Consider the following 23,557-nt stretch of genomic DNA (forward strand, 5'->3'; position numbering starts at 1 on the left):
CTTCCAGCTTTCTGAGTGCTGCTCTTAGGAAACCTTTAAAGTGCATTCCATCAGAGTTCAAAAAGATGTCGATATTTTTGCAATAATAGTGTTTATTTGTGAGTGAGACTACCTTGAAACCCAGGAAAGGCTTTCTGGCAGCTTTGGCAGGTTTAGAGAAAGGCTCCTTGAGGTTCCAGACATTGGAACCAGAATGGTACGTTGCTCCCAGAGAATTTAGTCTTGGGGGGAGTTGTCACAGAAGCCTTCCCATTAGAAGTATAACCACTATTCTTTTTAAAAATGTTGAAAATAGACAGAAGTTTGTCTTGTTGGTGTGGCTGAACCATCCAACTTGGAGTATCTTACTAAACTGTTTGGGGAAATGTCTGTTTCAAGGGTAGTCCCGTATATTCGGTCATAGTAGTTCATTGTACTAAATCATACAACTCTGTAAAACTTACTTCCAGCTAAACATACTTAGAATCAGTTGATTAATCTAGTCTCAAAGGCATAATGAACAAACATTTGATGACAATAGTCCAAATGGGTTTCCTACCAGTAGGGAATGCAAAAAATACAAATGAAAACTGTCAATATGTGACTGTTTTTCAGTGTGTCTAGTTTTGAAATACACCCTTTTCAAAAGTTTCTGAATGAAATTAAGAACATTCAGCTACCCTTTTCCTCCAGACTATCTGTTGAGGTCAGTGAGGGAGATATTTACATCTCTTGTATTCCCTCATCACCCTATGGTGTTCCCACTTACTCTGTAAGATTGCTGCTGTTAGTTCAGTCATTTTGAAAAAATGGATTTTTTTTCAAGATGAGATATTTAATAACATACCGGGCCATACAGAGAATCTTAGCTTGTATTGAATAATAATTATAAATAATCTTAGATTTTTAATAGGATTAAAATACATTAAAATCAGTTATCTTAGACTGGATTAACTCGGTTTAGGATTGCACTGTTAGTGTCTCTTCATTCTCATTTAATATGAAACCTGAGTTTAATGCAAACTTTTAAAGTCTGTGCTTATAGTACTGTAAAACTGAATAAAGACTATCTACTAAATTTATTGAAATGACTAATTTTGCTCAAAAGAAAAAAACAAAACCTTGTGAGTTTATATTAACAAAAGATGATAGAAGCTAGTTTGGTGTAGTGGTTAAGAGCGCGGAACTCTAATCTGTAGAACCAGGTTTGATTCCCCACTCCTCCACTTGCCAGCTGGGTGACCTTGGGCTAGTCACAGCTAGACATGGGCCCGAATAGAAAAAAACAACGAACATGGTGTTCATTGTTCATTGCCATCCATGAACAGTGAACAACAAACATTGACGAACATGACCTGTTCACGAACATGTTTGTTGTTCGTGGGGGCCAGTAGGCTCTCCTCCAGCCATCAAGATCCCTACTACGCCACTCCCAGAAATCCTACCTGAGCAGGCAGCAGGAAATATACCAATAATAAATAATATCTTGTCCCCAGAGCCTGGCAGCAGCCCCGGAACCTGAGGGGGTAGATCCCTGCCACATGACTCCCAGAAACCTTACCTGAGCAGACAGCAGGAAAGGTACCAGTAATAAATAATAGCTTAGCCCAGAGCCTGGCAGCAGCCCTGGAACTTGAAGAGGTAGATCCCTATCCCACCACACACACAGAAAATTCAAGCTCCAATGCACTCTCCCTGTCTGTCTCTCAAAATGCCAACAGTAACTGTCTCTCCCTGACTGTCTGCAAAACCAGAGGTGAGAGCTCCCCTCCCCCCTGCTCTTTGCTTCCTTGTAACAAATTTGGAGCGCCACACTTGAAAGGAATATCTGCCTATCAAGCTAAATTGGGCTTAGATTGGGGTTTCCAGGGCAACAGCAGGAGTTCAGGCAGAGTTCAGGCAGCCCCTGCCTCCGGTTGCCAAGGGAATTGATTGCAGGTGCCAGATTGTCTGACTTGACAAACAGCAATGAACGAGGCTTGCAACGACCACCTGTTCGTTTAGAATGGGGCCTCAGGAACAGCTTGTTCTTGAACAGCTGTTTGGGCTGTTCGTGCCCATCTCTAGTCACAGCTCTCTGGAGCTCTCTCAGCCCTACTCACCTCACAGAGTGTTTGTGGTGGGGATAAGAGTAACATACTTTATAAACCGCTCTGAGTGGGCTTTAAGTTGTCCTGAAAGGCAGTATATAAATCGAATGTTGTTATCATCATCATCATTAGAAATCTGAAATTCACAATCAATGTTCTTATAGGATTACTGCATTTTATTTTTTTTAACCGAAGCTCTTATTCAGAAGCAATAGAAGTGTGCTTGGAATTTGCTTTTCTGCCTTTTTCTCAACGGATAGGGATGAACCGCAACATTAATGAAGTTTTTGGATCTTCTTTACCATGGTGCAAGTTTGGGAATTGATATCCTGGTTGTATCCTGGAATAGCTGTGATCAACTCTCTCCAGATCAAACCTTGAGTGTGATCTGAAAATACTTCATCTAACCCTTGGTTCATGTAGTACTTAAGCCCCACCATCCTCACTGAGGAAGAGACACATTTCTGAAGTGGGAGATCCTACATTCAGACAACATTTTCTAGATTGACCATTTACTGCTCCTCTTACTTACAGAGCAAAGGTCTCTTTTCCTGAAGAGAATCGTGGGATGGAGAGAAACAATATCTGAACAATGCCATACCATTTACATTTCGTCTGGAGGAAGAACAGTTCAATAAATTCCTGGGTGTCTGGCACAGCATCAGCCTAAGTTTGGTGGACAGGGAGGAAGAATGGCTGTGGTCTGTAAGCCCTCTGTGGTGCTCATCAGGTGTTTTGTTACTCAGAATTATAATTTTGAGTATGTACTTGGTGCTTGAGATTAGGGAAAGAACTTCCTCCTTGCCTGAGTAGTTTGAAGCAGTCTTGGATTTGGCACTAAGTACTGCAAAGTTTGTCAGCCTTGGGGACTTCAGTGTCCATGCCGAGGTTACCCCGAGAGAACTAGATCCGTGACAACCATGGGGGCTGTCCCAGAATATTCTAGTCCCTGTGCTTATAGTGGAACCTATACTTGATCTGGTTCTCTGGGGACAAAATGTATGGTTTGTCCTTTTCATAGATTAACCATTACTTGTTGAGGTTTAAACTCACAGATGCTCAGAAACTCAGCAAGAATGGATGGTCTGCTAAAGTAGGTTGACAAGTCCAGATCATTTCCTGGCATCTCTTGAGGATTTTCAGGTCTGCAGGTCAGATTGGTGTTTCTGCTGCAGTCCTAATTGATCAGTGGAATACAGAGATGATCTGGGCTGTGGACACAATTGCTCCAGAGTGCCATCTTCTGTCCTGCAGAGCCCTGGAATGCTCCTTGGTTTTCCAAGGATGTTGGAGTGATGAAGTGGTTGGGAAAATAGTTGGAGTGCAAGTGGACGAAACTCAACATGAATGCAACTGAACTCAGGTGCAAGTGTATTATCATGCCAACTGTGTGGTGGTGATGGCATTTCTCCACAATCATTTTGTCTATGCAATGCCATCTAGCTGAGCTTTTTGGTGTTATGAGAGAGCTCTTATCCCCAGCTCCTGAGAATGTAGACCTGGAAAACATTGGTATCAGGCCAAGGCTGGATAGATAAAGTGGACCCAGGAGGTAATGAACAGCTCCCAGGCTTCTGTTGTTCTGTGTCACTTAGGGATGGAGACATGTGAGCTGATGCTGAAACCAAAAATACATGAATTCTCCATAGAAGTGAAGCATATTGTTTAAAATATCTTACAACTGTACATGAAGAGAATAAAATAACTTTATTTGAAAACTTGTTACTTTTTTCTCTTTTTTTAGGTGGAAAATTACTTATTGCACCACTGTTACTGGTTTTGGGGCTAGTGATGGGAGTCATAGCTGTTATAATAGGTAAGACTGCAATGTGTTCTCAGCTGTATACTGTAGCATTTTGATGTATGGAATATTTCTTATTCAAAGAGAGCTACTCTTGGGGAGGGTTTTCATTGAAATCAGTTTCCAATATTCCAGAAGCATGTAACACAACATATGACTTCACTATCACTACATCTGGTTTTGAAGTCCTGGCCCTGTGCAGATAGTGAAATCAGCACAACAGGCCCAGGCATATCTGGGAGAGTCTTCTGATACACAGCAAAATACATCAACTACCCTTTAACTCCCAAATTAGAGGGGAGGGGCCCCACAGAAGTGGTTTCTACAGTCTGTGCACACCTTCAGTTTATTGCAGACTAATAAGTTTGTAAAGACAAGCAAAATACCATCGATATCCTCATGAGACTTTGAGCATCTCGGCCTAGGATCAGCTGTCAGATGGGATACCTAATGCTTGGCTGGGGTTATTGTACTTTGTGAAAAGGCTTAGAGTGAGAGCAGCATACTTCAGCTTCAGGGGAAGAAGAGAAATATGACAACAAGTGGGAGGAAACAGGTGGGGGCAGGGCTCTTATGATTCCTCTGGGTCACTCTGTTGTAGAGACCTTAGAAGTTAACTCTTAAAAGTCCACTAGTTCATAAATAGTAATAATAGGGCTGAATTACATGAGAAACTGAAGATTCTAGATCAGACGCTCACACTTATTTAATACGGTTTAAAAGTATCTGTAGAGGATCTTGATTTGGATCAAGGCTGAAGCAGCAGGTGGAGAAAGGGCTAATAATCTTCCCTCCTGTGCAGTTTCCCAGATAGAACTCTTCCTTCTCCCCCACAACTGGTAAGGAAAGTAGGTAATGTTCTTATCTGAGGCAGGGTGCCAAGAAAGGGGATAAGTAACTCACCCTCCTAACTCTGTATCCTGAGACCAATGCTTCACCCATCTCTTTCCCATCCTCAGTGGTTTCTTTCAAAGAAAATTATAGCTGTCAGGAGATCTAGTCATGGAACTTTCCTACAGATCTCTTGGGTCTTCTGCACTCACCTCTTATTGCTTCATAAGGTTGAATAACCAGAAATAACCATAAAGGGGAGGAAAGGACAAGATTTTGCAGTGAGTGGCACATTGCAGTTCATGTTTGATAATCTTACATTGCCAGTGTCAATATTCTTGTTCTAATTCATTAATCTTTTACATATGTAAGAGAAATCTATAATAATTTAAAATGTCATTGTTTAGGAACGGTGAATATTTCTGTGCATTTAATATTGGAGTGTAGACAAAAGAGCTAGTACTGTGTGAGTTGCAGTGAAATATAAATAGATGAGTATACTGAATAGCATAGGCTAATGTTCTGTTTCTTATATAAATATGCCTATGGTGGTAGGTTCCTTTGACTCCTGTTTCCTTTGGTGGCCTGATCTAGTCTGGCAAATGAGAACTATCCTTTTATTTATTAGGAAGTCTGGCAAGGAGCCTATATCCCTATTCTGCTGGGCAGCATGTTTGGTTTGTCTCCTGTTATGCTGGCACTTGTTGCCTTCTATATCACTATTCAAGGTCTCAGAATATGGAGAGAACAGTTTTTTCAGCCGTTGTTCTAGTCTTTTCCTTCTCCGGTGGTCCTAGGAGTGGGGCAGTCCTTACTTTTGGGATATAGCTCCTCCTCTCCAAAGGCAGGGTCAGTCAGCTGATTTTGATCCTGGAGGGGAGGGGCTTGTCCCTGGAATCACCAGTATTTCTGGCCCTGCCGTCCGAGCAGAACGTCTTCAGCAACGCTCTGCAGAGTTCAGCGATCCCAATGAAGAAGAAACTGCCAGAGACGAGCTGGGCGTGGTGACGCACGCCTGTAATCCCAGTACTCAGGGAGGCCACAGGCAGTGCGGAGCTCGCAGGGGAAAGGAAAGGCCCTACCGCTTACCCCACCTCCATTTTGCTCGGAGCGATGGCAAGCATTAGAGCCGGAGGTCCCTAGGTTCTCCTAGGTTACATGGCCACAACCACAAAACTCCACCAAGGTTCCCCACCTTCGGGTTGAGAGGAACCCCCCCCCCCTCAGATGGCCAGAGGGTGCGGTGTTTGAGTCCGTGGTAGCCTGTTGTAGAGACCGATATTATCGGGAACTCCCTCAGGCTTGGAAGGAGCAGCCTCCAGCAGCAGCAGAGGACCTGCTCCAACCCCAGCAGCCCCGACTGAACCGCAGTAAGACTGATCTTGTGAGTAACGGGAGCCGTGAAAGGAAGGAGGGAGGAGAAAAGAGTAGCAGAAGCCTCAGAGCCAGCTCGCCCTAAATAAAAGGGAGCCCTCCTTTATTTCTCTTTCCTTTCAGCCGGGACTTGTGAGGTTCACTTTCACTCTCATTTCTCCTTTTGGCGGAAAAATTTCTGTTGGCGGGAATGTCAATAATGGCAAACCCCAGCTGCATCCCAGGCCTCAGAGGGCTCAAAGACTCACAGGCCCTCTTTTGGGCCTCTCAACAGGCCAGTGAAAGAGAAAAGGCCCAAGGGTCTGGATGGCACAATGTCAGCAAAGGCAGACCTAGCTACCTCCCAGGCCTCAAAGAGTATAAGCCTGCGGCCTAGGCTTTCCAAACTCCCAGGCCTCGGCCCCCTCCTGGGACTCTCAATAGGCCAGTGAAAGAGAAAAGCCCAGGAGCCTGGATGGCAGAATGTCACAAAGGCAGGATTAGCCACCTCCCAGGCCTCTAAAAGTGCAGGCCTGCGGCCTAGACTTTCCAAACTCCCAGGCCTCCGCCCCTTCTAGGCCTCTCAACAGGCCAGTGAAAGAGAAAAAGCCCAAGGCCCTGGACCTGTCAGGCAAGAATGCCTGGAAAATTTTCTGCTGGTTGTATGTCAGCAAAGGCAGGCCTAGCTTCTTTCCAGGCCTCAGAGAGTGCAAGCTTGCGGCCTAAACTTGCCCAGCTCCCAGGCCTCGGCCTACTCCTGGGTCTCTGAAGAGACTAGTGAAAGGGAGAAGGTCTGGGGTTTGCAACCACCAGGCAAGGAAGCCTGAAGTGGGTTGCTTGCTGTAATGTTGTGGTTAAGTGCTGGGCCATGAATCATTACCCTGCTGGCTTGAGTCCCATAATTGCTTGAACTCGGTGGCTGACCTTGGGTAAAACAGTCTCAATTACCTAGCGGTTCTAGGGGAATAATGATATTCTGACCTTATCACAGCCCCTGATTTGGTTAGTCCAGGCAAGCCAGATCTCATCAGATCACAATACCTCAGCAGGGTTGGCCTTGGTTAGCAATTGGATGGGTGACCTCCAAAAAAGAGACAAGCGTTGCAGAGGCAACTATGACTGGATGATATTTTCCACCGCTAAGGGGAAAGAAATTACATGCCCCCTATTTACTTAGTCGCAGCCATAGTTACTATTTAACAAACGAACTGACATGGCCCAGGATGGAAATAAATTCAGAGGTCCTGAAGGCACACCAATAAATAGTCACTAGACTCTCAGATGGGCAAGAGAGGCATTCCAATGTGGGAGTCTGATTCCAGATAGGTAAAGAGGTGCCTCCTCCCCAGATTAAAGAGGAGGCAAGGGCCATTAAGAGCACATATTTCGGTTAAGCCTTCAATCTGAGGACCTTGAGCTATCAGTTTTCTCCCTCAGCCAAGAAGAAAGGGGAGCTGTTAAAAGAAAGAAAAATTCCCTAGCAGGTCTTCCTTAGAAGCCGTATCCTAGAAGACTCCCTAAGGTGATGACGATCCTGGAGTCTTCTCCCTTAAGGTCTAAGGGGTTGGAGAGAATCCTCCCTAGAATCAGGAATAATCCCATCAGGGATTCCCTTCCAGTAGTCTCTCATACTTGTAGAGGTCTGTGGCGAAACAGGGCCTTTCCTCCCACTGGTAGACCCTGCTCTGCCTACCCCTCCCTTTTTGCCTCTGGCCAGGCACCTGAAGGGGCTGTCTCCCTTTCCTGTCTTTGGGTAGTTGCTGCCACCACTGTCCCTGTATGGAGTCCTGGTTAGGCGGGACAGCCTCCTAACCTCCCTTCTCTGCTAGTGGGCCCAAGCAGTTGGGTGACTGTGTGGAACAGAAGATCTTTCTTCCTTCATAAATTCAAAAAATCATTTATTTAACTTCTAACTATACACAGGCAAATATACAGTGAACAGAAGGAATAATAAAACAGAAACCCCTACTCTGTCTCCCTCTGCTTCTCTATACTCATGCCCTAATTAGATGTTGTGTGGGCAGGCACAATACTTGGGTACCGGGGGTTACATCAGATCTACATCTCCCCTCAGAGCCCTCTCTCCCTCAACTCTCTTCAGCCACCAACTGTCAACTTCCAACTCCCCTCCACCAACTGACTCGGTCTCCCTCCAATCAAATTCCATTCCGGAATTGGCCCCTCCGCTCTGCAGCCCATAGAAAGTTAACTCCGCCAACAGAATGGCGTTTCTCCACACGGTCTAACTCTGGCAAAACTAACTACAGTTATTTCCCCCCCCCCCAGTCTCATACATTAGTTCCAGGGGTTACTGAGAGGAGCAAGCTGTCATTGGTGGATGATCTGGTAACCAGCCTGCCATCTAATCCTGTGCTGCCCATTTTCTGGTATGCGCAGAAAATTGGAAGTTTCCACTACATCCTTCAGAGTATTGGTGACAGCTCCACTTTTTCCTAGAGTCACATTCTCTCGGGTCTCAGACCTGGCTGCAGTGACCAGTAAATTCCTTTAAAGAGCCAAAGAGCAAAACTAAGAAAATAGTCCCAGCAATATGCTATGCTGTGGTCAACAAGAACCATGGTTTTCAGGCAACCAGGCACAACACTTAGCTTAGAAAATGGAATGTGGACCATTTCCCCCAAAGCTGAAGTAACCGCGGTTCCTTTCAAAGATATCATCCTGTCTGGAGAAACCCTGAATAAAGGAAAGCAGACCAAACACCTAGAGGAGGGTAGTACCTTGTCCCTCAACAAATCCGGTCAGAATACTAAAGGGCCAAAGAAGAGAACTCAATGAGTCTACACCAAGGCAGCAGGCACAGTGGTGTTTGGGGGATGCTTACAATGCTTGGCAAACCTTTGGCAGCCGATAATAAGAAACAGGCGGGTGTTGGATACTCTGATCAGTGGAATTCAATTCTGTGCCACCTGGTCCCTTTTACTCTAGATCCAAAAGAATTTGGACCAATAAAATAGAAGCCTAGGAACAAGAAGGTCAGAATGGAAAGGCTAAAATTTGTCATGACTGCTATTCAGAAGGGAGATTGTCTGGCTTCCATCGATCTCTTAGAAGCACTTCCAACATTGGGCCCTTTCCTTTGAGCTGAAAACGCTACCTATGATATTCATCAGAATCCTAGTAGCAGTGCTAGCATGGCTAGGCCATGGAGAGTGGCTCCTTTCCCATATCCAAACGACATCTTGACCTGTGCACTTCAGAGATGCCTTTTGCCATACCATGGGGCGTTAGATCACAAGAGTCCAAGACAGTTGAATTGCCAGAGATCCTCAAACAGGAAAACAACCAGTGGCTGTACCTCATTCAGTCCCATGAGGGTGTCCCACTCAGGGAACCAGAGAGAACAGTGATGACCATAGGCACGTCTTTGGGGATGGGGATCTCACACCCAAAGAAGAATGGCATAGGGCATCTGGCTGAAGGACAAGTGATCAACAGGGTAAACTTTTTGGAACTTAGAGCCATCAGACACGGTATGGTGGAGTCTCAGAATCTTCCCACAGATCACTATATGTTTATACAGAGGACAACTCCGAAACGGACTGGCTAAGCAGAGAGTAATGAACCAAGCAGAATGGATGCTATCCAGAGAGATTCCCCAACTGGTCTACCACAGTTTTTGACAAGGCGCAAGAAGAAGAAACTCTCAAACCGTAGGATAGATGATGTGAGCAGCAGGCTGCCTTCACATGTCCTGTATGTCTTCCACAGTACAGCTATTGCACAGAGCTGTTGAGAAGATCGCACAGTAAAGTGCAGAAGTGACGCTAATAGCAACCTTCAGGTCCAGAAAGACATGGTCTCAAAACCTGAAGAATCTTTCAAACATGGATCCCTGGCACCTCCACTGAAGAGAAGGGCCCATTGATGCAGGGATCAATACGACTACCCCTGACTAGCTCTGACAAGCCTCACAGTGTGGAGGTTGAACACAAACAACTAATAGGGTTGGACTAAGTAGAAGGCATGATTGGTACTATGCTAACCTCCAGGAAGAGTTCCACAGAGCATATAAAAAAATTCCTGTCAAGTTCCCAGAAGAGTGCACGGATAGAGTCATGTAACCTTTTGGGTCTAATTAGGGAGTTACTATCTTTCAAGAGGGGTTGAAGAAAAGTCTTAATACCAGCACCCTTAGACAACAGGTAGTCACCATCCCAACAGTTAGGGGTTCTAGGAAAGGACGTTCCCTTATATATCACCTTCATGGCAATGGATTCTAAAAGGGGATTTCATTGTTGAATCTTCCAAGAATTTTCTGGTTTTTTCCCATGTGAAATCTTAATCAGGTATTGAGAGCATTATACAAAAGATTCCTTGAGCCTATGACCTCATGTCCCCTAAAGGAACTGACCTTTAAAGCCATCTTTCAGATGAGAATAAAATTAGCTAGACAGGTGTCAGAATGGCAGGCGCTAGCAGTCGATAGAGATCCATGCCCTTTCCTCCAAGATGGTAGAGCAAGTTATGAACAAAAACAACTGTCTTCCAAAGGTGAACTCCATGTTTTTGTAGGACAGGAGAGATAGTACTTCCCTCCCTCTAACCTAATCCAAAGCACGAGAAGAAAAAAACCCCTCACTACCTTGATATACGTAGAGTTTTGAGATTCCACTTGGGCAGGATTAAACAGTTTTTCACAAGTCTGGGATGCTAGTTATGTGTTTGCAGGAAGTCCTCCTTGGGACATAGAGTGTCCTTTTCTTGGCTAAGTAGGTAAAGCAGAGGTACATAATTCTGGCATGTCAAGCCAGGGGTCTGGGGATGCCCATAGACGTCAGGACGCACTCACTATGGGAAACAGCCACACAGGCAGCCTATAAATCCTTTAGTCGTTAGAAACGATTGATAAGGTGGTCACATGGAAATCAATATATTCTCTCATCAAGAAATATAGGATAGATAAGTTGCCCTCCCCAGAGATAACCTTCAGTAGGAGGGTACTACAACACACCCTCTAGGTCTGGAAGCCAGACTACCCACCCTGGGGCACACTGCTCTTGTATGTCCCAAAAGTGAGGACTGCCCCACTCCTAGGACCACTGGAGAATGGAAGATTTATATTCACTTACCGTGAAGCTTCCTTTCTCGGTGGTCCAGGAGTGGGGCAGTCCTGCCCACCCAAGTTTCTTGCAGGGCGGCTTCTAGGATTGGATGAAGAGCTGGGCGATAGTCTGGGATTCAAGGGAGGGACCTTTCTACTTATTTTTTTTAAAAAAAATTGAAGGGAGTTATTATTTTCCCTCTTGGTATCGTGATGGGGAATTAGGGCTTGGGAACAGACTGGTGATTCCAGGGACAAGCCCCTCCCCTCCAGGATCAAGCAGCTGACCCTGCCTTTGGAGACGAGGAGCTATACCTCAAAAGTAAGGACTGCCCCACTCCAGAACCACCAACAAAGGAAGCTTCACTGTAAGCGAATACAAATCTTCCATTTCCCAGATTACACTACCAAACTGTAGCCTTACCTTTGGGCTTATTGTATTTGACTTTCTGCTTTATTTTATTTGGTTTCTCCAACTAATATGGTCATAGAACAACCAGCCCTAGTCTTCAAACCCTTGGGCGCGTGTTTTACAGGATAGATGAGTTCTTGACCACTGTTTCACAGGCCTGCTTCCCCAACAAGCCTGCTTTCCCATCAGATGTTCTCGTCTGGGGTGCCAGTCTGTAAGAAAACAGAAGTGGGTATATTGTATATTACCTTCTTCTATACTGAGCTTTGAAGTGAGTCTTTGGAGAACAAGATTAAAAGCACACCGTGATTTATTTGAATCCTTGGATGCTGCTGTCCTCCCCCCCCCCCAAGGATTCCTACATCATATCTGAAGAGATGTAATATGCTAGGCAAAGTAACTAATAGCTTTCTATGTTGCTTCATTATGTATCTTGGCTATATCAGGGAAAGTAGCATGGCCTTAATATTGTTTTTTATACTGTCCAAGACTAATTATAAAAGGAGGTAACATACAATTGATGCCCACTTATATCTCCCTGCACATCTTTTAAAAACTGCTATTTTAGAAACTCAGTGTTTAATATCTTTTTCTCAACATTACATTTTCTTGAAGGTTTTTTAAAATGTAAAATATGTAGGTTACATACTGAATAAACTGAAAATTACCTCAAAATGTGAGCTTGCTTTTAATATAAGGTATGATGTATAGTGCCCATTTATGATGGGCTTTTTGAATCAGACTTTTACCATTAATTTTTCTAACGGAAGTTAAAAGAAATGTTAACGTCTGCCCACAACAGTTGCATTCTCTGGTTGACTTGACTCATAGTAACTTCAGGAGAAGCATAGGATTACATGATTTTGAGCATACTGAGGAACTTGGGACAGTATATGTAATTCAATATGCTATATTTTCTGTTTTTGGCAGGTTTATTTGTGTTTCCTATCTATTGCCTTTGCAAGAAGAAGAGGAAAAGGCCACAAACAGAAATGCCTTGGTATGAGTGAGCATAAATTGAATGGAGGTGATCGTACAAGGCTTATGCAAAATGTGTGCAACACAGCAATATTGTGCTGGTTAACTGTCTTGAAGCTGTAGCCCTGGCAGAAACTTAAGGGACATCTACTGAGTTCTCTGTATACAATAATACACTACTGAAGACGGGCCAGAATGCTTCTCTGCTTTGGTGCCTCTGAAGAAATGGAGGCTTCTCAACTTTTTGAAAGGCTTTTAAATAATAAAATTTGAATTTATATAGCGCTTTAGTGCTTAAGGCGCTTTCCACACAAGATCTTATAATTCTTACAGTGTCGGCCAGTATTATTCCCTTGTTGCAGATAGAGGCTGAAGCTGAGAGAGGGTGGCTTGCATAAAGCCACTTGGGAGTTTATGGCAGAGATAAGATGTGAAAAGGGGACCTTTTAGATTACAGCTCATTCTCTTAGTCACTACATTACACCAGCTCCCATTTTATTTTTTAAGCTTTCAGATCAACTTCACTTTCTTGGCCAGCCTATGTCTCTGTTGTAGCTGCACATCTGGTGATAGGTCTATGAAAGGAGCATTTAATTTGGCCACACACAGTTGAAATTATTGATGTATTTTTCAGCCTTCTAAGAGAAACATTTAAATGCAAGTTGCACAAAGATATCTTTTTTTTGTTTTAGATACCATCATATATACATACAGTAGGTTAAATTTAACATGGTTCACAGGTCTGTGTAACATGGTTCACATACTGCCAGGTCCTGGACTTGGAATTCAGTGGACAAGGCCATTGACCTGTGGAGCTTGTAGTTTGAAGGTGGTTACCACCTTGAAACAGCTACTGCTGGAGGGACTGGAGGAAAGGTAAGCTAAGCTAAAACCATCCCTGAGCTGTGAGTTTTGCGCCAGTGATGGAAGTAAAGGGCCCATTCACTCCAACAACCACTCACCCCTTTCTGCAGTTTCTGTGCTCTCATCTCAGTGCACCTGGATAGCTGCCAGGAGGAAGGCAAGCTGGCTGTAGAGATAAAACAATTATCACTGCCTTGGTAGCCACCCAGGGAAAAAACCACAGTTGGGTGGAGTGGTGGTTTTCTGCATGAGGCACAACAGCTCAGGTGAGCAGGTGAGATTTCCCAGCAGCATGAAGGAGAGTAAGATGACCATGCAGAAAGAAGAGAGCAGAAGAAAGAAGAAAGGGAAGTAATGGGTGCACTTGCTGCTAGCAAAGAGAGTCTTCACAATGCTGCTGGCTGGCTCAGAGCACTTACGCAGTGGGAAGCCTGAGTGCTCTTTACTTCCCTCACTATCTTCTCGGCCTTCTCGCTCTCACCTAAGCTGTGAGCCTCAGGCCAGGGAGAGAGAGAGAAGATAGAGGAATAAAGGGCACACAGGCTTCTCATTACAGAAACCACCTCTGAGCCAGCCAACAGCACTCATCACACGCGGAGTGCTCATGGCCTAATTTAGGTCCCTGTAATGGGAAGCCTGGGTGCTCTTTGTCTTCCCAGCATGTTTCAGAGCAGGCTCCGACAGCTGCTGGCCAGATATGAGCAAGAGAAAAAACAGGCACATTATCTATCTGTCCTTTACAGAGCCCATGTACAGCAGTCATGTGGATCTTTTGTTTGATGGTAATTGCAAATATGGCTGTTCTGAGCCATGGAGTAAGAATAACAAGTTTAGAGACCAGTAAAGTTCAGTCAAAGACATTGAAATGAGTTAGGGAAAGTGGTAAAAACTACAAATATTGTAGTATTGCGGCATCATATGCTTAGCAAATAAGAATGTGGCCAAAATTAGGGCAAATGCATGAAGTTGAATATCATTTGGAATATATTCCAAACTATATAGTTATGTGCAATTGGGGAAAACAGCAATTTGCCCTGAGACAATCCAGAAATTCACTGTTCCTGCACTGTGTAACTGCATCAGTACACGCCAAGTAGGCTTTTCTAGGTTTTTCCTTGGAAAATTAAGGTGTATTCATATTTCAGTATTGAGTGCAGTACAGTGTCATTTGAAACAAACGCCAATTGGTAATGATCTTCACAGGGCTTCATAGTGGTCCTTGAGAATAGCATACCTGCCATCATGTAATAACTTTTCTGACATTCATAATTCATTAGCATAAAAAGGTTTACAGATATTTATTAAATTGGCCAGCTTATGCATAGTGTCTTTCATATGCTGCTGAGTATGTGAGCTTCCAGTTCCTGAGCCAGGTAGCCTGGTACAGGTGACCCCACCCCTACCCCAATATGTTGACTCACTGCACAAGGAGGAAGAGTGGGCATGAGTATGCTGGCTGTGTCCTCTCTTCTATATGATTGGTCATCTGCAGAGTGCAACTGCACAGAGAAGTTGGTCATAAGTGCACACCCTTGCCATCATCATCAGTGTTCTGAAAGCAGCATTGCTGATCATGGGGAAGGGATGTCATGTGACCACTTCCTCTGTATAGTTGCACTCTGCAGATGACCAGGCAATTATGTGGATGTAGGAGGCAGGGCCAGAACACTTGTTCCCACTTCCTCCTTGCTCTGTTCAGAGGGGTTGCCTGTATCAGGCTACTCTCTACTGTGTCATAGATATCATTGCTGGACTGAGTACCTAAAATTGGCCCACAGATACATTGCATGTTATCAGTTGCATTAAAATGCCATCTCTGAAATTTTATTCTCTTAAAGGACTGTCAGTCTGATAAAATTCAGATACATTTTGAATGGAGGAAAAATTATCTAGTGGTCTTTGTTCTTTTTCTTGATTTTTTAAAATTAATAAGTTATGATAGGTTAATGATATCTTTCTCTGGAATACAAGACAAATGTCAGATATTTGATTTCAAGTTAAGAATAAGGAGAATCAATCTGGACCTTAAAAAAACTACTGTCACCGTTATTAATTCTAATATAAAACAGAAAGCAGATGAAAGAAGACTCACACTAAGGAATTGTCAAAGTAGTTATCGGAACAAAAATCAAATCACATGATAAAGATTTTAGAAGAACATGGTATATATTGTTAAAAAGGAGTTTAAAAAGTCCTTGCTCTGCAATCTTCAGTTGGTTGTAAACCTAAAGTTCCATGTGTTGCAAATTAAAATGCAACTTTTTGCTGTTCAGTCGACGTTGTACTGTAAAAATATTTCAGCACATCATTACTGAAGCAGTTTGTTAATCATATAAAACAATCCATAGTGCATTTTATGGTTTGATCTTTGGGACCTCGGATCTTACAACTAGCAGAGCATTTTGTTTGCCTGGTAATATGTCAGCCTTATGTTTGGGTTTAATATGTTAGTTTCCACCAGCTTGCTGTTTTCTCCCAATAATAATTAAATTTACCATTGTTTCGTCTAATACAGTTAAATTGTTCTCAGTGAAGTCCAAAAACCTAGCATCTGGTTAGAACCTAAATAAGATTTCGAAGTTGAGTTGTTCCATTTACAATTTCTACACACTATGCTATTATATGTGTTTTAGTTTACATTAAGTATGTTTCTCTGTCACTGTACTATCCAAGTTGACTACTGCCTTAAATCTTTTAAAAGATTGTATACTTTTGCCTAATACCAGATATTGTGTGTTTCTCAGGCCAAACTTGTGCATTGTCTTTGGTTTACTCAGGGATTTTAGTCCTTCATTAAAATGTCAAATACTTTTCTGAAGAAAAATTTCTAATATTTAGGACATTCAAGCATCAGAGTTATATCATGAAATTTGGTGTTTGGCATGCAGGTTGTATTAAAGCAGTGTCAAAACATCTTTTTGATTTAAAACACCTGATGTACTACTTGTGGCTTTCCTACAATTTTGCTGTTGTTGTTTTCTATACACATCTGAAATATGCTTGCAGTATATAATCCTTGGAACCAGCCCAGAGATGTTCATCTGCAGCAGCCATCAAGTTGCATCCAGAGATATTTCTTTATCTTAACAGGTGGCCAGAACATCAGAAGTTTCTTGACTGTCACAGTCACTTTTTGATTTCTTCTTTTTTAGAACCATAGGTACCCCTTTCCTCAAACAGGAGATATGAACATCGAGCTAACAAAGCCATCTGTATCTTCATTGATATAGATGCAGGGGTAAGGGACTCCATATGGTATAGATGGTAGGAACAGGTTTCTTTTCCATGCAGTGCTTGTTTATGTGCATGGGAAACCACATCCAGAAGGACAGTCTGCACATGGAAGCTTGTTTCTCCAAGTGCATCATTCTTGGTAGATAAATGTGTTCTGCTTTTTAAAATTTATGGACATTTGCAATAACTCTGGCTGTTATTTCAGATATGAAAATGACTTGTATTAGGGTGATTGAAAGGCATGACAAGATAGAACAAACCCAGGTGTACTATAGAGAATGCCAAGTTAAGACAACTCTTTTTCACTGAAGTATAACACAAAACATGCCACTTCTACACATTAAATACATAACAGTCAAATCATGTTGCCATCTCTCTTTTAGTTTATTTAGGCTTAATTGATTTCATGATCTCAGGAAGTATGTTTTATATTCCTTTTTCCATTGACTGGTATCTGAAAATGGAGTATTGATAGACATTATTGTAGCAGAAAGCAAGAGATTAGAATGCTGCTTTGCTGTCTTCTTTTGTAAGCCTTCCTTTTTAATAACTCTTCTAAAACGTTCTTAAATTAGCTTTAACAGTACATCAGTGAAAATGCTAATTGAGCAACCATGAACTGTGTACTAAAACTTATACAAAATTTGAATTGTTCTGAAAAAGCTCTTGCATTTTACAAGCCATTATCTGATTTGCTTTATATAACGCTATCCTATTCTGTATCTTTTATGTATAATTTTAAAGAGTAACTTAGTCCCAGTTGCAATGCAAAATGTATGTCTGCCTCTATTCATACATCACTCAGATTAAGGGAATATACCTCCCTCTTCCCCTTGGTCTTTGTTTCATATATATAATGTATATCATACTAAAACAAAATTAAAATATACCTTGAAATAGTTTCAAGATCTCCTTTTAGGACAATTTCTATTTAACAGTGCTAAATAGTGAACGCTGAGCACTTTGGTCACAAATTAGCATTTATATGGTATATAAAAATAAATTGTTTAGTTTTGTGACTTCTGCGCAATCTCATATTGGGACAGAGAAGATTTCCAGAGCTCTCTAGAAGACTAAAAGCGCTTCTTCCTTTGGTACTTTCCTGCCAAAAATGTGACATGACCAGGAGGAGGGTCACTATTCCCTCGGTTCTCTTTTTGCGGCCCCCAGAGAGAGGATCTGCATTGCTGTTTTCTGCTTTCCCCTCACTTCATCCTTCAGACTGAGGAGAGAAGTTTTAAACCAATGCTTGTTCAATTGAAGAATAAAACTATATTTAAAGAAGAAAGGTTTCTGTCCCTTCAGCATTATGGCTCAAGAGTAGGTTCTTCAAGATACTGGGAAACACCAGCCTGATTAAAGGTACCTGCTCCCTCCCAGGCACCCTTGATTACCAAGGGCATAGTCCATAGGTGTAGCCTGTCAGAGCCTCCTCACAGTGGCTCTTTTCAAGTCTGCAGTGGTGCACCATCCTGATTAAAGGCCCCTGTACCCTCAGTTCCTAAGAGAGAAAGCTGGAAATGTAGCCTGACAGAGCCCTGGGTTCCAACGCTCTTTCCCAAAGGCTTTGGCTGCCTGCCAGCCTGAATAACAGCCCCTCCACTCCCCTTGGCTGTGTCAGCTCTGAGGGGAGACATCTGGAGGTGTAACTTAACTGAGTCAGTGGATCCAAACCTGACAGCCTTTCCCCCCAAGGCCTTTAGAAATGTACCTGCCTGACTCAAGGAATCCCTTCTCCTCTGAGGCTGTCTTTGATTCCAAAATGCAGTTCCTGGAGGCAAGGGTACATACAGCTAACAGTGACATAACATCCTGGAACTATTAATGCAATGATTAGGGCTCTTCAGCTGCTACTGTTTTAACAGATGTTAAACCTGCATCTCTAAGCCCAATGGTTTTTAAAGACCTCCACCACCACCATCTATTCCATGCATGCCCACACACCCTTTTTCCTACCAGGGAATTGTACTGGCACTTCCCATGGTTCTCAATCTCATCGCTGTAAAATTTAGTAATCATTTAGAAATAAACACAAGGCCTAGGTCAGGCCTTCTGTAGCAGTCCATGTTTTAACCTCACCCTGGGGCATAAAGGGTATTGGTTGAAGTGTTATAAATTGAGGCCACTGAACATCTCCAATATCAGATTGCATCTTTGTAGAGTAAGATAAAAAGCCCAGTGGCTTTCTAAGGACTAATATTTGTTTGATACGACCTTTTGTAAGTTTGGTAAGTTTAGCTTACTCCAGATATCCGTGTGTTTCACAACCTATGACAGATTTCCTACAGTTCTTTTTTACATTCGCGTTGTGGGATCAAAAGACGCACAGACTTCCCCATCTCTCTTCTTAAAGGAGGTCACCTGTCCTCCCATTAATTGAAGTATTCACTTGAGAATCCCCCCCCCTCCGAGATAGAAAAAAGATATTATTATTGAGTGTTCTTTACTTGTTAAGGAGGATGGAGGGAAAAGCTCATTTTGGGTCCAGTTTATCTAATTTTGTGTATTGTAGTCTTTACAATTGTGCTTGGATGACTTATTCATACATATCTCTGCCCTTCCTGCAGAGAGGCCCTCTGCTGTTGGGGGTGCATACTGCTAGTGTCAGAATTCCAACACCTTGTATATTTATAAAATGCACAACAACTAGGGTATCCCACTTGAGGCTGCAATATAGGGTTTTTTTCCTGGGCCGATTCCAGATGACTAACCTTAAGGCGCTTCATGCCGCCCTCTTCCGGATCGCGACGGGGAAAATGCGAAATATCGTGTTTCCTCGCGCGAGTTTTGCGCGTTGTCGCGCAAAATTTGCGCGAGGAAACGCGATATTTCGCATTTTCCCCGTCGCGATCCGGAAGAGGGCGGCATGAAGCGCCTTAAGGTTAGTCATCTGGAATCGGCCCTGCTCTGTTGATGGTTGGTTACTGACCCTTTCTAGAGCAACCCTCCTTTTAGTCCTACTAGTTCAAGAAGAGTTTGTCCTTTCAGTCTTAGTTGATCCACATTTTAGTAAGATTGTCCAGTGGTTTAACTGTTCTTATATACCTGTACGTGTCACCTTGGCAGAATGTGGTCTTCAGTTTAAGTTTCACACTTCAAGGGATACCCAAATTTGTTTTCTTTCCTAGACAGAGCATGTGTGCATCATTCTCATGCTTTCAGTGCTCTGTTCTGCCCAGAGTACATTATGATGCTGTGACTCTGAGAGTTGACGCCATCTCAGTGGCTGCCCCCGCTTTGTGTGGGCCCTGCTATGGGGGTTGTTTCCAGGTGGCTCCTGGTCTTCCACAAAATGACTTTGTCATACTACCATTACTTTCACCTAGAGTACTAGACATACCTTTCTTTGTCTTTTGTTTCACTGAAAATGCCCCGTGTCATTCTAATGCACTGCAGTTATGAGGTATTTGGCCTTGCGACACACTAGTCCATGGCTTGCCCTTTTGCTTGCTCCTTTGCTGCCAGGTACCTCCATCATTGGGGAATGCCCTTGCTAATCTACTGGCAAGATAGTCTGTTTTTATGTTTTATCTCCTGGCTGCTTTTTCTGCACAGATGGTTCTGCTAGTAGCACAAGGTTAATTGGTGCATACTGTCTGTTCTTTTGCCCCACCATGCCTGCTTCACAGTGTTCATTATTCTGGTGTGGATCTGTTATGTTTTTACTCCTGCTGATGACTTTGGCAGTTTTGGTCTGCTCCTTTTCCTGCACTATAGCAGTAGTCTGTTTTTTTCTGCGTGGTAACTGCTGTTCCTTGACGACCATATTTTGCGCCTCAAAATGGGTAAGAGCCTCCACTGAGGACTTGGGCCATGCTTCTTGTGTTATTGATTACGTTTGAGACTCAAACACTCTAAACTTTTGTTTTCCTTATTGGATCTCCAAAGACATTCCAAGTTGAGTGTAACCCCTTGTCAACTTTTTGCACCTCCCTGGTGCTTCATTTTTAGAATACATGCCTTCCACCTGTAGAATGAGGATATTGTGGGTTCTAACCTATGTCTCCCCCATTCATGGTGTTTCACAATGTGTCCAGTGCCCTGGCCTGGATTCCCTATCAGGAATTGTCTTTCAGCCCTCATGTCTCACAACACTATCGATTGAATTATTCAGGTCCCAAGAGAGACATGGCGGTATCCCCCTACAAGCCTTCCTTTGGGGAGTCGTAGAGGCTATCGCACTCTCTTGAGTGCATGAGTGCACACTCTCTCGAGTGTACTTTACCTTGCATGGCTCACCCTACCAGAATGCTGTTTTTTACTTGCTGCATTCCTGCATGTACTTTGGCAGGAACGCTTCTAGAGAGATCCCAGCTTCTTTAGAAACACCTCTGGGTTAATGTCAATGAAATGCTAAGCATCTGTTGGGGAGGTGATCCTCCATAGTCTCTTACTTTGAGAGCTTCACACCCACCTCCTTCAGTCAGTGAGCTTGCTACTCTCCCAATGTGGGACTGCACATCTGTTGGGAAGGTGATTTCCATAGTCTCTTGCTTTGAGAGCTTCACACCTACCTCCTTCAGTCAATGAGCTTGATACTCTCCCAATGTGGGACTGCACAGAAGCCATGAACATTAAAACAGGGTTGAAGTTACCAGTAACTGTTGTTCATCGGTTGGTCTTCTGTGCAAGCACACATCCCTCCCTCCTGCTGTGCTGTGAACTCTATGGAACCTTAGTTACTGTGGGGTCTCTGGCAGTGGTATGGGGAGAACTGAGGGAATCGTGTCTCCCTGGTCATGTGATGTTTTTGGTGGGAAAATTCCAAAGGGAGGAGAGTGCACCTAGTCTTATAATAAGTGTGCTTATATACCACCCTTTTGGTGTATTGATGTTACACTCAGAGCAGTGAACAAAGTTAGTGTTGTTATTAAACCCATAATACAGCTGGGGAGCTGAGGCTGAGTGGAGTGGCTTACCCAAGGCACCTACAGATTTCATGGCAGTAGTGGGAGTTGAACCAGCAGAGTGCTGGCTTGGAACCCAGCCACTTAACCACCATGCTACAGTGGGAAAGTGCCAAAGGGAGAGGGGACATTCTTAGTCTTCTAGAAAGCTCTGGAAATCTCTCTGGCTGGCCTGCACACGGGCAATCGCAGTGTGCGCCTGCACAGAATACCATTTGATGAACAACAGTTACAGGTAAGTGCAACCCTATTTTATATATCTGTATCTGTCAGTTCCAGAGACGTTGAATAGTACATTATTTTTTCAATTATTAAAACAATGCCAAATGAAGATAATTATTTGCATGGCAGGAACATGATTAGATATCAGTACTAATATTAGCAGGTTGGTCTTGATCTAAGAAAGTATTCACATTCAGTCTGAATTTGACTTCAGTAAATAGAAAGCATTTATAGATGCTAAGAAATGACTAATATTTTTGAAAACCTTGAATAATCTGGAGCTTTTAAAAAATTTAAGGTTTCCCAGTGCAATTTCTCAAAATCCATTCAGAGTGTAATAAAAATGAAACAAAATTTGGCAGCTGTAATATCATTGTAATCTCTGTTACAATCCTATTTCACAATGTGGTACAAATACTTGCCAAGTTATGCCATGAATTATGAGTAATGCACATTAAATTTATATCTCTTGGGAGAAAAAAAATTACTTCTTGAATAATTTCAATTGCTTTTTGCTTCTGAACATTTTGATTGTTAGAAATCATAGTGTAAAAAAACAAAAGGAAAGCTGCTCAAAAGTCTTTGGATGTGTGCCATATGAAAAAGGCAGTTGAATTATAGAGTAAACTTTCATGGCCTTATTTAAAATATACTGGCCAGTCCCTTTTTTTCTGCAGCCAACCACTTCATACTAGCAAGGGCAACTCGTGCCTGAAAGCGGACTTCTAAGTGTGGATTGCCTTCTGGATGTGGTCCCCTATGATCAAAACATCGAGGTCAGGGCTTTTTTCCCTGCTGGAATGCTCCGGAACGGTGTTCCAGCACCTCTTTGTGTGTGGTGACCCCGCCCCCTGATCTCCAGATGGAGATCAGTTCCTCTGGATCAAATGGCTGTTAAGGTAAGCCTGCTCCTGGGTGGGGGGGGGGGAGCACACATGGTGGAAGGGTGAGGAAGTGGTGCTGAGAGCACTCCCTCGCACAGCAGCAGGCCCAATCTTGGCCATTTGGGGCCCCTTTTGTCCCAATTCAGTGGCCAGGATCACGCCACTGCTGGGTGAGGGAGCATTACCCCATGTGGTAGTGGCCCGATCTAGGCTGAATCGGGCCCGATCCTGGCTGTTTTGGCCATTTTAGGCCCATTTCAGCCCAAGTTGGGCCCAAAATGGCCAGGATTGGGCTGCTGCCTGGTGGGGGAGGGTTCCCCTACATAGCAGAGGCCTGATCCAGGCTGATTTTGGCCTGATCCAGGCCATTTTGGGCCCACCAGCCCAATTCTGGCTCAAAACAGCTAGTATCGGGCCGCTGCCAGGTGGAGGAGAGCTCTCCCGTGTGGCAGCGATGTGTTCCAGGCCAATTTGGGCCTGAATCGGAGCAGGAATGCTCCCGGGGCAGCCATGGCCTGCATGATGACGTCACTTCCCAGAACTGATGTCATTGCGTGGTCCCGGGAGTGCGTGCGCACATGGTAGCCAGTGAGTTCCACCACCTCTTTTCCCAGAAAAAAGCCCTGCTGCTGTTTAAGGGAAGGGATCCCCATATTTATTACCAGGTCAGCACAGCCTTGTAAGACCATTCAGAGCTGTCTGATCAGCTGTTGTGAAAGGGGGCATTTAATTCTAAACACTCCTTTAAAGGAAGAGGTGATCATCTCTATCAAAGCTGCCATTAACAACTATCTTTTTGCATCCATATGTTGAAACGGTGGGAAGATTGGGTCAGGGCTACAGAGTTTCAGAATATATGGACTACTTAATATTTACTGAATATATTGATGTTGAAGTAATATACCAAATTTACAAAGGCAAAAGAGGTGAGCTTGTGTTT

At 43.4% G+C, this 23,557-nt stretch overlaps 1 protein-coding gene across 2 annotated transcripts in view; it reads left to right on the forward strand.

The window, feature by feature from the left end:
- The window catches only part of RNF217 (ring finger protein 217), a 63,393-nt gene extending 44,094 nt beyond the window's left edge, over window positions 1–19,299 (forward strand). For both annotated transcript variants that reach the window (XM_054982980.1, XM_054982989.1), the window contains exons 5-6: window positions 3,814–3,885; window positions 12,459–19,299. In XM_054982980.1, the coding sequence (XP_054838955.1) occupies window positions 3,814–3,885; window positions 12,459–12,538 (152 nt within the window). In that variant the 3' untranslated portion in view covers window positions 12,539–19,299. The remainder of the gene's footprint in view (window positions 1–3,813; window positions 3,886–12,458) is intronic.
- The last annotated feature ends 4,258 nt before the right edge of the window (window positions 19,300–23,557 follow it).

This window comes from Eublepharis macularius, chromosome 1 (genome assembly GCF_028583425.1).
Source record: "Eublepharis macularius isolate TG4126 chromosome 1, MPM_Emac_v1.0, whole genome shotgun sequence".
Taxonomy (NCBI): domain Eukaryota; kingdom Metazoa; phylum Chordata; class Lepidosauria; order Squamata; family Eublepharidae; genus Eublepharis; species Eublepharis macularius.